This window comes from Pongo pygmaeus, chromosome 18, assembly GCF_028885625.2.
Source record: "Pongo pygmaeus isolate AG05252 chromosome 18, NHGRI_mPonPyg2-v2.0_pri, whole genome shotgun sequence".
Classification (NCBI taxonomy): Eukaryota; Metazoa; Chordata; class Mammalia; order Primates; family Hominidae; genus Pongo; species Pongo pygmaeus.
The window spans coordinates 17,071,915-17,085,356 of record NC_072391.2 but is presented as its reverse complement, the minus strand read 5'-3'; the positions used below and the strand labels follow the sequence as shown (position 1 = coordinate 17,085,356).

The window sequence follows — 13,442 nt, the reverse complement described above, 5'->3', positions numbered from 1 at the left end:
AGGCTACATATTTCAATAATCCCAATACTGGCCTAAAAATAAGCCAGTCTTAACATGCATTAAAGATCCTACAGGGCTGGGCGTGGTGTCTCACACCTGTAATCCCAGCACTGTGAGGGGAGGCCAACATGGGAGGATCACTTGAGGCCCAGAGTTCAAGACCAGCCTGGTCAACTTGGCGAAACCCTCTTTAGTGAAAATACAAAAATTAGCTGGGTGTGGTGGCACTGCCTGTTATCCCAACTACTTGGGTGGCTGAGGCACAAGAAGCACTTGAACCCAGGAAGTGGAGTTTGCAGTGAGCTGAGATTGCACTCCAGCCTGGGTGTCAGAGCAAGACTCTGTCTCAAAAAAGAAAATACTATAAAAATAATTTACATTATAAAATAATAATAAAATAATAATAATAATAATTTAACAGGGGTTGAAGTTGGCAATGGGGAAGCAGGAAAGAAGCTACATTAGGAAAGTTAGAAAACTTTCTGTAATTAAGACCTTGAAATAGTTATATACGTCATAATATGGAAGGGAACATATTTCCAGTTTTCAAAAAAATCAAACTACAACTGACAAGAGAAACCAGGTATCTCATAGTACAATGCTATGAGAAGTGTCAAATAATATTCTTAGAAATTTGCAGTTGCACATAAATTGTAAGTTAATTCTCATCTACTCTAAGTTAACTGTGAGGCAAGATGAAAATGTGTTGAAAATTCCCTAACGAAAAACAAAGACTTTGCTAGTGCTCTATTCTCTTAAAACTCTCTTGGATCAGTATCTCAAAAAGCATTTAACTGGGGCTGATCTATCACATGACCTTTTACTTGCTGCAATTCAGGAGGTATTTTTTTAAACCCCTTTAATACAAACAATCCAATACAACCCAGTGAAAGGCCTTGAGTATGGAGGAGGAGATATGAAAGACAAGTACCTCGTAGTTTGAGAGAAAATCTAGTAATTCTGATTGAGATGGGATGTAGAGAAGTGGTTTCATCACCCGGCGGACAAACGTCTCAATGTAAACAGCACTCATGGGGCCTTTGTATTCGATTGGTCCAAAACTAGTACCAAAAAATAAAAATAAAAATAAAAATAATAAAAATAATACACCATGCATTAAGCCTGTAATGTATAACTAAAATTATCACCACCACAAAATGAAAGTGTCTTGCTTTGGGATCCAACCAAGTCACTGATCAGTAGCCTGCTTTGCTCAGGAGGTGACCAGAGAATTAAGAATAAGCATTTTAGGTGAGGAGAGGTGCAAGCAGCCCCTACCCTTCTATGATCTTGAATTCAACTGCAAACTGAATTGCCAAAGAACATTTAGTCTTATCTCTGAAAAAAAAATTTATTCCCACAATAGTTCTTTTAAAAACAAAACAGAAAGACAACCCTAGAAATTGACCACATGCTAAGGGATTCCAGGATTTAACTATACAATTCAATGTAGGCGGGCAGACTTTCCTTCTACTAGTCACTGTGAGGTAAGGGACAGGTTGAACAGTCGGCCCTTGGCCTACTAAAAAGAAATAGGCGGACAAAGGATCACTGAATGAACCTTAAACCTATTTGAAGCTTTATTACAACAACAACAAATTATGTGAAGGTCTGAAGTCAGTGACCTGTATAAATGATCTTTCTTCCTTTCCCCTCCAGTTGTGCCTGGGGACACACAGAATTTGATTCAGTGCTGCTAAGTAATACCACCACTATTCAGTTATCCTCCTAAGCTAATCAGAATTATCACGTGCCTCTCTTCAGTCTCGCACAATACAGACACTGCCCAAATATAATTGGATGGTAGGTGGCAAGGGCTGGGGGGTTACGGTGAAATTCAACAACTGCATAATCGTTCTTTTCTCTAAACAGAAATTGACATTAAGCTTACTGTTAACAGCAACAATAGAGCCCAGTGAAGAATTTTATAAAGGCTGTGATTATAATACCATAATACATGGTGACAGAAATTCACACACACACACACACACACGTGATGAGATAAACACAATTCTTCCATGTGCACTGCAGAATGATGTCAAAGGAATATTAGCATGAAAAAAAGTGACAAACAGCATTCTCTACATTACAGCTGGGAGACAGTTAATAATTCTACCAAATCAAGACTTACTGCAAATTAGTTCAGTTTAAAAATTACCACCACCACCAACCCCACCAACCACCAATAATTTTTAATTTGAAGGAAGAAATCAAAAAAGCATCTAACTTATTTTGTTCCGGAAAAAGGAGCTACCAGTCTGGAAACCTCAACCACTCAGGCCAAGAGGCTTTGATGAGTTTTCCTGTTGTGACATTACAAGGGTCCTAGTAACTTGTAAAAGCTAACAACGCAAAGACAGGGGTTTGGAGGCGGGCATTTCAAGGTGCGTACCACCTCAAATTCCTCATCTGTAAAATAAGAAGGTTGGACATATTTCTAAAGTTCCTTTGAGGTCCCTTCAATCTTTCTGCAAAAGCTAAGCAAGCAAATAGTATATATATGACAATACTGTATACCTGCATATCCCAAAATGACATTTGTACTTGATTCCATGGAACTCTTCTGATTTTAATGTCGCATCACGTTAAGTCCACCTCTGAGCAGCTTGAAAGGACTATTACTCCCCCACTAGGCTTCCATGCCTTTTTTCAAAGCCAAAAAGAAATGCAAGGACCTCAGCAGGGAAAGCTCATCATCCCGTTACAGAGCACAGAGTTAAGTACACCACCTTACACTTACCTTTAAAACAAAAACAGTAACTCTGAGAAAGTATTCCTGTATCCGAAAAAACCTGTACTTGAACCTTCCATGTAAAGGCAGAACCTCCAAGTTACTGGCCAAAAAGTGGGGAAGAAATCTGAAAATGGTCTTAGTGGTCCCTAAGCAAAAACTGGCTTCTTACTACAAATACTAAAATACAAACATCTAATATCCAGAGGAAAATGTGGAGGTAGAGATGGGGTAGAAAAGTGTGTTTTTGCCCAAATACTATCTAATAGTTCCTGGGAGTCAATACTATGTGCCAGACAACAGTTTATGTTATATACACGGAAATGGGATGGAATGTGACAGAGAACCCACAAATCATTGTTTGTGCATGTTTGCTATAAATCCCCATTGATTATGGCCCAAGAAGTTTAGAAGGAAAAAGGAAAGCTCTCTACTGATCAAATCTCCTTTACCCATTTTACTTTCAACAAACTTCAAGCCAATCACTCTGAAGGAAGTCCGAAGTCCTATCTCCTATCTCCAAAACTCTTCAAGTCAGATTTTTAGACATTACTTATCATTCACAGCAGGGTCTGGGCTGTACTCTACTACAGCCTAGGTCGAGATCAGTCTGGCAACATGGTAAAACCCCGTCTCTACTAAAAATACAAAAATTAGCCGGGTGTGGTGGCAGCCACCTGTAATCCCAGCTACTCGGGAGGCTGAGGCAGCAGAACTGCTTAAACCCTGAGGCGGAGGCTGCAGTGAGCCGAGATTGCACCACTGCATTCCAGCCTGGGCAACAAAAGCTAAACTCCGTCTCAAAAAAAATTAAATAAAATAAGATAAAATAAAACTCTTTCCGTTTTTCAGCCCTCTTTGGGACTTTAGAATTGTGGACATGGGTGGTGAAACCCCATCTCTACTAAAAATACAAAAAAAAGTAGCTGGGCGGGGTGGTGGGCGCCTGTAGTCCCAACTACTCGGGAGGCTGAGGCAGGAGAACGGCATGAACCTGGGAGGCCAAGCTTGCAGTGAGCAGAGATCGCGCCACTGCACTCCAGCCTGGGCAACAGAGTGAGACTCCGTCTCAAAAAAAAAAAAAAAAAAAAGAATTGTGGACATGGGACTGTGCCCTGTAGTAATTTTCTTCCCAATAGAATAGATGGTAAGATACACTCTGGACTCTGCTATGCCTCCAGGTGAAAGGATAAGAAATTTGGTGTATTTTTACAAAACACTCTTACGATATCTGAAATACATTGGAGTAATTGGTACTTTTAAAAACAATGCTGTAAAATGTGTAATGACATGAAAAGATGCTCAAAACAGTGAGAAAATCAGTTTAGGAAATAGTATTACTACTGCCTGATCCCATGTTTAGCTTTAAAAAGGGGGGTGGATTATCCAGATCTTTTTATTTAATTTGTGCTTATCTGTATTATCTGAATTTTCTATAGTGAATATCTAATACTTTAATACAGAAAAAATGCAAAATTCATTTATAAACTGGCAAATTAAACTGGAATGAGAAACGCTATTCAAAAAGTTCTTACCTCCGATGATACAGATATATTACAGGAAAATAAAAGAAGTGTTTCTGTTTTCTGCATTTCCCCTGGTTCCACCAACAGTTAATTGCCACAAACAACACCTGCAGAGCCAAAAAAGGTTTTCAAATGACTATGAATAACAACTGAAAAGTTACCAAGATTTAAAAGATGAAATTTAAAAATGGAACAATTCCTCTCTCGCTGAAACAGAAACTATGAAAAAAACTTTCCAGTTTTCAAAGGTCATCATTTACCACTAATACAAAAAAGAAAGACATACTCTTATCTATGATGTCCAGTGAGGACTTGGACCGTGTTTACCAATCTTACCATGCAATACAGTTCAAAAGATTTCTGTGTGTTTCCAAAAATAAACCCACTATTTTCCCTACTCAGTCCATGGAATAGTAAACTCTCAATTTGGAAGGAGCTGAAAATTTTTTTTAAAAAAAAGCAGCAGCAGTCGCTGGATTGCACTATAACCCCTACCACCTGTCACTACATAATCGTAAACAAACTGCTTCACCCCTTACGCCTGCGGTCCTGCTTCAGAAAAACAGGGCTGACAGCATCGGCTTGCAAAGAGATTGAGAATTAGCATGGGGCCTGACACACCAGAATATCATTATTATAATACTAATGCCATCACTCAGAAGGACATACTGCTTAGGCTGACAGTAAGGTAGCTAATTCACACTTATTAATAAAACACAATAGATTTCCCTCTTGTGCCCAACATGGGCAACATGAACTTTGTTCTCTAAATTTGGAAGGCTCCACAGTTTCTAAGAAAAACCAACTGACAGTTCCAAATCAACTTCTGGAACTCGGCTGCCTACACACGTTACTTCAGATCAGTGGTTCTGAGCAGGACAGTCTTAGAAATCTGTGGGATGTTTTTTGCTTGCTGCAATGACTGGGGGAAGCTACAGTGCATATGTAGGGCAGGGGTGTTGGTAGATGTCCTGCTACACTCAAACCTGCCTTGCACACAGAAAAGTCATCCATAGCATTCCAGCGAAGTTCAAAATGCCTGCCAAACACTGATGCTGGGGAAAAACTGTTATTATCCAAGCCCAGAACCTAGCTCCATTTTACATGTGAATCTAAAAAATGCTTTTTGTGTTCACTGAATTTTTCAGGAATGCAACTTCTATGTAAACTGAGAGCAGAAAGGGCTTTCCGTAGTTCAGGATTTTACCAAGATTGTTCACCATTTAGGATGATCAATTACTGAGAGCAATGTCCATGTGGCAGGTAAGTCACCAACATATCACCTTTATCAGTCTACGTTCGTAACTATCCCATTCACAGTGGTTCTACGTAAAGGTATATGGACCTGTTTTGACCGTGCACTTACGTACTAAAATATATATCATTTAGTTACAAATTACTTTCTCCCCCCCCCACCTCTATGTTACAATCAGTGCATTAGATTATTTTGAAATTACATGTATAGGAAAACTTTATCATCTATGAATTCCTTTCAGGAAGTAAAGGGAACATCATAAAATACTTATTTTCTAAAGTGCAACTGGGGTCCACTGGGCTGAAAACCACTGCCATAACAGGTGACTTATTTGCCTATATATCTTTCTTACCTAGCCCAAAGGTGGCATTCCTTATCTGCTGAATATAGTTCTGGTCCATATATTTAAAAGGTCGGCCTTGTTACAATGCAGTCATATCATACATACATTTTCTTACCTAAAATACCTAACTAGCAAGTATCAAATGGATATGCAAGAACTAGGGTTTTCAGTCCCTCGACCTTTTTCAATGCTGAAACCAAACAGTATGGCACCCCAGGATAAGCATTGGCCTGTGTTATGAGATTCAGAATCTGCTACCACACTTGCCTCGGACTACAATCACCACAATTGGAAATCCTTCCTGTTGCTTTATAGAAAGCTCTGTAACTTAGAAAGGACTCCTGGAGTTCACCCTGGCAAAGTCTGCCCGTTGGGCAAGGTGTCTCTGTGGGGACATCCTGCCCTACATATAGGACTGACAGTCATTTGATTCTTAAGCTGAATGTGAGCATTACCTGATCTGAAAGCCGACTCGCTGCTTGCTCAATTTCTGCCCTGGCAGCGATGGACTGTCCACACCAAGGGGCATAGAAGAACAGCAGTACCACCTCTGAATCCCGTCGAACATACTCTGCATAGTCCAGCTGCCCCTGGAAGAGGTCAAGGACTGGAGACCTCGGGGAGAAAAAGCTGACAGGTGGCTTTGCTGGTATTATCACATCTTTTGCTCGACTAAAAAAGAGCAAACACAGAAAAGATTGCTTAGTTTATCTTCTTCTAAAAATAACTCTGTGGAAGTAGAATGAAGCTTAAAAGAAAAATCCTCTTTTGAATAAGAAAATGGAGTCCCAAAATCACTGCCCTAGAAAGGCAACATCTGGCTGAGCAAATGCAAGACATGAATAATATGTTGGAAACAATTCTCTGAGATTCTGTCCCCTAGGTGTAGGCTGGAAGGGCAGCGGAGAGCAGAGAAGGATGTCTCTGAATAATCCATATTCCTGCTCCCCACACCCCAAAGACTTCATCCTCCTTTTTCTGCAGCCTGGCTCTCCACAGAAGCCACTTATCTCCAGGGCTTTAGAGCCACCAGCATGCGAGCTCAGAATTACGGTGAGGGAGCATGTAAACTACCACTAACAAGACTTCCATGGGAGATGCTTACAATCAACTCAACTCTGAGAAAACATTAAGCTTATTAGCTGGAGTTGGCTTGTACTTATCCAGGGCATTCAGGTAACACTAACAATTCAACAATAATATACATTCCTCCAGATATATATCATAATCCTAAGTCTAATGAAGATAAGTAACAAAGCAACAGCCTATTTACCTGGAAAATGGGCTTTTTGAACACTTGAGCTTCCCACAAGAAACAGATCAGGAGGAAAAAGAAAAGAACGCTGAACAAACAAGTGGTCAGAAGTAACTTTCCCCATCAAGACCTAAAGGTCTAGGCCCAGGCTGCATCCCACCAAGTAGAAGGGCCCTAGTAAACACCCTGAGCTGTCCATGCATCTGCACTCACATACCACAAAACCATTAGAGCAGCTTTGCTAAGAAACAAATGAGACCCAATTATGCACTATCTAAACGAGATAAATAGAGAACATAAACATGGAAACCTAAAACACGATGAGATTAACCCCAAAGAAAGTAAAGGAGACCAGGCGAGGTGACTCACGCCTGTAATTCCAGCACTTTGGGAGGCCGAGGCAGGCAGATCTCCTGAGGTCAGGAGTTCAAGACCAGCCTGGCCAACATGGTGAAACCCCGTCTCTACTCAAAATAAAAAAGTAGCTGGGTGTGGTGATGGGTGCCTGTAATCCCAGCTACTCGGGAAGCTGAGACATGAGAATCGCTTGAACCCGGGAGGCGGAGGTTGCAGTGAGCCGAGATTGCACCATTGCACTCCAGCCTAGGTGACTAGAACAAAACTCCATCTTAAAAAAAAAAAAAAAAAAAAAAAAAAAAAAGAAAGTTAAGTAAGTAAAGGAACAAGAAAAGAACAAAAGCAAGACGGTACGAATGGAAAACAAGGAGCACAAAGGTAGACTTAAACCCAACTACCTCAACAACTACGTTAAATATAAAAGGAGGGGCCAGGCGCAGTAGCTCACGCCTGTAATCCCAGCACTTCGGGAAGCCGAGACGGGCAGATCACGAGCTCAGGAGACTGAGACCATCTTAGCTAACACGGTGAAACCCCGTCTCTACTGAAAAAATACAAAAAATTAGCCGGGTGTGGTGGCACATGCCTATAGTCCCAGCTACTCGGGAGGCTGAGGCAGGAGAATCGCGTAGATTGCAGTGAGCCAAGATCATGCCATTGCACTCAGCCTGGGCAACAGAGAGAGACTACATCTCTCAAAAAAAAAAAAAAAAAAAAGGAAGCAACCTAATTAAGAGGAGCAGACTGCCAGACAGGATAAAGCAAGACCCAATTATGCACTATCTAAACGAGATATATCTTAAATATAAAGACACAGGATAAAGGCATAAGGATGGGAAAAGAAAAACTATGTAAATAGTAAGCATAAGAAAGCTGGCATGACTCATGAGGTAAAATGATAAACTGGGGTATATTCTTACCCCAGTTTACTTAAATGTTACTCCACAATAAAAATGGAAAACAAAACCTACTCATATATACTATAACTTGGATGAGTCTCAAAATGATTATGCTGAGTGAAAAAAGTGCTAAAGACTACATGCACTATGACTGCATTTATATGAAATTCCAGAACAGGCAGAAGTATTCAACAGAGCAAGTCACCTATTTATTCACTCAAACTAATATTTTAACCATCAATCAGAGAGCTTTCAGTCTATGCAGAATGCCTTCATAACCTGAAAAACTCAATCACTTACACAATTATTCAAAAATTCTTTACTGAGCAGCTGTGACTGTGCTTTGGGCACAAGCACTGAGGCTGCGGCAGTTAGCACTGTGTGTTGTCGAGGAGATCATTTTGTAGGGGAGGAAGACAGGAAAAACATCAAATGTGTAAACGATAAAAATATACAAAACGCTCGCTATGTGAAAAATTTAACAAGGTAATGTACAGAAGGATATGGTAGCTCCTCTGATGGAGTGGTGGCTTGGGAGGTGCTATAATTTAAGCTCTGAGACCAGAACGATAAGAAGATAGCCACGTAAGAGGTCGGGAGGGCACTACAAGGAAAAAAAAAAAAAAAAACACGTTTTCAAGAGATCCAAAATTCTGCTCTTTGGAGAAATTACTTTTCTACCATTCGAACTGCATATGGCCAAGCGTCGTGGCTCACGCCTGTAATCCCAGCACTTCGGGAGACCGAGGCGGGGGGATCACATGAGGTCAGGAGTTTAAGACCAGCCTGACCAACACCGTGAAACCCCATTTCTACTAAAAATACAAAATTAGCTGGGCATGGTGGTGCACACCTGTAATCCCAGCCACTTGGGAGGCTGAGGCAGGAGAATCGCTTGAACACAGGAGGCGGAGGTTGCAGTGAGCCAAGATCATGCCATTGCACTCCACGCCATTGCCTGGGAAAAAAGAGCAAAACTCCATCTCAAAAGAAAGAAAAATACAATGTAGGCATCAAATAATGCAATCTGAGGAAAAATGTAGGTCTGACAGCCAACGAAAGGATAAAGGGCAACTCAGTAATTTTGCTCTGCATATTCAGAAGCATTCCTAAATGAGCCAGATAAAGTACAAGGCCAATCAAAAATTAAATATTGGCCAGGGAGAAGAAACACTCGCCTCTACTCCATCAGAAACATTGGTGAGTTTCTATTTAACTCATCAATCTGCTTCACATTTTAGAGAAACTGTACACAGAGCAAAGATTTCCTGCAGCTATGAGGGGTATGTCTCGGGTACAAAAAACTCAAGAGTTGGTTGCAGATAAGAAGGCCTGTTGTTGCTGAGCCAGTAGCATGTGCCTATAGTCCCAGCTACTATACTCAGGAGGCTGAGGCAGGAGAATTACCTAAGTCCCGCAGTTTGAGGCTGTAGCATGCCATAATTGCACCTGTGAATAGCCACTGCACTCCAGCCTGGGCAACATAAAAAAAAGGCCTGTTGAAACCCCAATTTTCCTATGAAATTCACACCCTACATCACTTCCTTGCAAAGACCATTCGAGGCAGCTTTGAAATTACAAAATGGAATAAAGCAAAATAAATACATGTATACATACATATGTATCTACACACAGACAATTTTTTTCCCTCTAAATCAAGGTAAAAGAAAGGCGAGCAGGATAAAGAGACGCAGGTAAGTAAAGATTAGATGCCCAGAAATGCACAATTATTCACTGTGGCCCAACCTCAAATCAACCTTTTCCATATTAGATGGTTTGAACTCAGCCAAGCCACAGACTTTGAAGAGAGCAGTCATTTATTTCAAGCCTGGAGCTGTTCATAAAAATTAAATTAAAAACAAAAATCCTAGGCTGGGCGCGGTGGCTCACACCTGTAATCCCAGCACTTTGGGAGGCTGAGGTAGGAGGACTACCTGAGGTCAGGAGTTCGAGACCAGCCTGGTCAACATGGTGAAACCCTATCTCTACTAAAAATACAAAAATTAGCTGGGCATGGTGGCGCGCACCTGTAATCCCAGCTACTCGGGGGGCTGAGGAAGGAGAATCACTTGATCCCAGGAGTCGGAGGTTACGGTGAGCCGAGATCAAAAAAAAAAAAAAAAAAATCCTATTCTCCCTTAAGCCTATCTCCTTATTAAAGCAAAGATTTTAAAAGTGAACGAGGAAAAGGGGGGTAGAAATGTTAGCCAGTTGCACAGCAATAAACAGTATCATGACACCATTCAATCAAAGATGACCCTAAAAAATTAATGTGAGTCTATTAAAAGACTGTCAAATTTGCCAGTGACACAGAAAGAAGATGAAGCAGCAGCCATTTACTGGTTCCCTCTCCTTGCCTGAAGCAAGAAAGGATCTCATTCTGCCTACTCTAGTAACTGGATTTACTCTCTTCCTTCCTTCTGAATCTCAAAGGAAGGACTTCCATATCAATTAAGCCATGCTGTCTCAGAACAAACATTAACCATTATTTCTATACTTTAACAAACCGATGTAAATGAACTCCACACCCCTGGAGGGGGAAACCTCTCTTCCTAATTTGAACCTAAATGTCACCTCGCAACACTCTACCTTGTAAAATCCTTTGTACATTGTCCTTGTGGGAGACAAGAATAAAGTACAAGGTTAAGAATCTAGTAGGTCCTGACAATAAAGGATTCAAATTCCAGCTCAGCCACTTAACACGTAGGTGTGCTTTGGGGCAGGTTCTGAAACATCACCAAGGCTGGACTCCTTCATCTGTGCACTGGGAAAGATAACAGTATATTCAAACTTTAATGGGGATTGTAAGATTTAAATGACACCCATACTAGGCTCTCAATTATGTACTAAACGAATAAACGCATTCATGGAAACAGTGGTTCCCAAGCAGGCAATTTTGCTCCCAGGGGACATCTAACAATGTCTGAAGCCATTGTAGGTTGTTACATCTTGTGGGGTGTGCTACTGGTTATCTAGTGGGTAGAGGCCAGGGATGCTGCTCAACATCCTACAGTGGTCAGGGCAGCCCCCATAACACAGAATTATCTGACCCAAAATATCAACGGTGCCAAGACTGAGAAACCCTGCTGACAGTACCTGGCCTATGGAAAATGCTCACCGAGAGTTATAATTTATCTTTCCACTAAAATCCCCAAACTTTTGACACCTCTTTGACAACTGGCCACATATCGTGCTAAATAAACTCAAAAATGTTCCGAGGTGAAATCACAGATATCATAGTAGCAATATAGATCTTATAAATTGGAATCCCAAAAGACCCACTGTGGATTTGGGAGACCAGAAGTACACCTGAAATATAGAGCAAATTTTGTATGTGTGTACATTCCTGAAAAGACACACATGAGCTTTCATGTTCCTACTCCCTACACCCCAGCCTACTGCCAGGCCTTTTTATGAATTCCAGGGAAACAAGCTTGTCCAGCCTCAGAACCTCTGCATTTGCTGTTCGCTCTACCTTGGACACGCTCCCCCGAGATCTTCCCAGCGCTGGTCCCTTCTCCTTTTTGTATAAGCTTCAAATGTCACTTCCTTAGGAAGTCTTTCCTCACCGCCATCCTTTCTATGCCCTGCATAGCACTGAAGCTTTAAAAAATTATATTATATTTACTTGTTCACTGTCCCATCCACTCAAGGGAGCAAAAAGTTCATCCGGACGAGCGTCCGGCACATAGTAGGTGCAGATAAATAATCGTTAGATCAGGCCGGGTGAGGGGGCTCTCGCCTGTAATCCCAGCACTTTGGGAGGCCGAGACTGGTGGATCACGTGAGGTCACGAGTTCGAGACCAGCCTGGTCAACGTGGTGAAACCCCGTCTCTACTAAAAGTACAAAAATTAGCCAGGCGTGGTGGCGCGCGCCTGTAATCCGAGCTACTCGGGAGGCTGAGTCAGAAGAACCCCTTGAACCCGGGAGGCGGAGGTTGCAGTGAGCCGAGATCGCGCCACTGCACTCGTGCCTGGGACACAAAGCGTGACTCCGTCTCAAAATAAAAATAATCGTTAGATCAATGAGTGCGGGAATTCTAAAAGGGGTCTGGAACTCTCGGACGGTTGTGGATCACTACACCGGAAGCTTAAGGGGAATGAAATCGGTGAGAAATGAGGGTCCTACAGCCCGGGCCGAAGTGACAGGTCCACCCTAGTGACTCCAACAGGTGAGGAGCGCCCCCGACCCGCCTCCCTCGGCACTAAAGCCGGACGATAGGGCGCAGGGCTCCACCCGGAAGCCTCCCCATAATGTCCGCGGGCGGGCCGGGGCGAGGGGAAGGTGGGAAGCCGCGGCCGCAGGTTCCTGGAGAGGTCAGCCGTCCTGGGCAAGGTCAGGCCCGACTTCCCCGGCTGAGGCCGCTGCGACGCGGCCCTGCAGGCTCCAAGCGGCAAAGCAGGGGGAGCGCCGTACCGGGGCCCCAGGGTCCGGGCCGCCTCACCTGCAGGTGAACTTGAGGGCGAGGAGCAGCGCGCAGCCTAGCGCCACCGCCCCGCAGAGCAGCTCCGGCCGCTGGCGCGCCATAAGGGAGGCGCCACGCAGCCCGCGACGGAGCCGGCCCGCCGAGGACGCTGTGGCCGGGGCCGGGCTCGGGCTGAAACAGTCGGAGCCCGCGGGGCCGCCGCCGCCGCCGCCCCCTCCCTCGTCCTCGGCGTCCTCGCTGCTGCTGCTGCCGCCGCCGCGGCCTCCGCATTCCGACATTACATGCTCCCAGTCGCCGGCTTTATACCGCCGCCGCCGCCTCGGGCCCGAAGGCCCGGCCCGGCCCGTTGCTCCCCAATCCCGCAGCTCGCCGCACCCACTAACCCGGACGCTCCACGTCAGCCGCGCCGCCGCCGCGGGGTCCGCCCCACCTCACACCCCAGAGCACGCAGCTCCGCCCACCGCTCACGGAGTCCGGGCGGGCGCCGACACCGCCCAAACCCCCGCCCCCAACGGGCCACGCCCTGCACACTACGTAAATGCGCGGAAGCCTGCCCCGCCCGCAGCCCAGCCTTGGTACCACTGGCCACGACCCCGCTCACGGAGTCTGCGCAGGCGCCGTCGCGGGGCGTGGAGAAGCTGCTCCCTT

General features: G+C 43.9%; 1 protein-coding gene across 3 annotated transcripts in view; it reads right to left on the bottom strand.

The window, feature by feature from the left end:
• TXNDC11 (thioredoxin domain containing 11) overlaps positions 1-13,171 on the bottom strand; it is a 63,711-nt gene extending 50,540 nt beyond the window's left edge. The window contains exons 1-4 of one of the 3 annotated variants that reach the window (XM_054453347.2): positions 12,813-13,171; positions 6,311-6,527; positions 4,267-4,364; positions 932-1,061 (exon numbers count right to left, since the gene is read on the bottom strand). In XM_054453347.2, the coding sequence (XP_054309322.2) occupies positions 932-1,061; positions 4,267-4,364; positions 6,311-6,527; positions 12,813-13,072 (705 nt within the window). In that variant the 5' untranslated portion in view covers positions 13,073-13,171. Of the gene's footprint in view, positions 1-931; positions 1,062-4,266; positions 4,365-6,310; positions 6,528-12,812 lie in introns of those variants that run through there. The other 2 variants (XM_054453349.2, XM_063654337.1) reach the window with 2 other exon arrangements.
• Between the last annotated feature and the right edge of the window lie 271 nt (positions 13,172-13,442).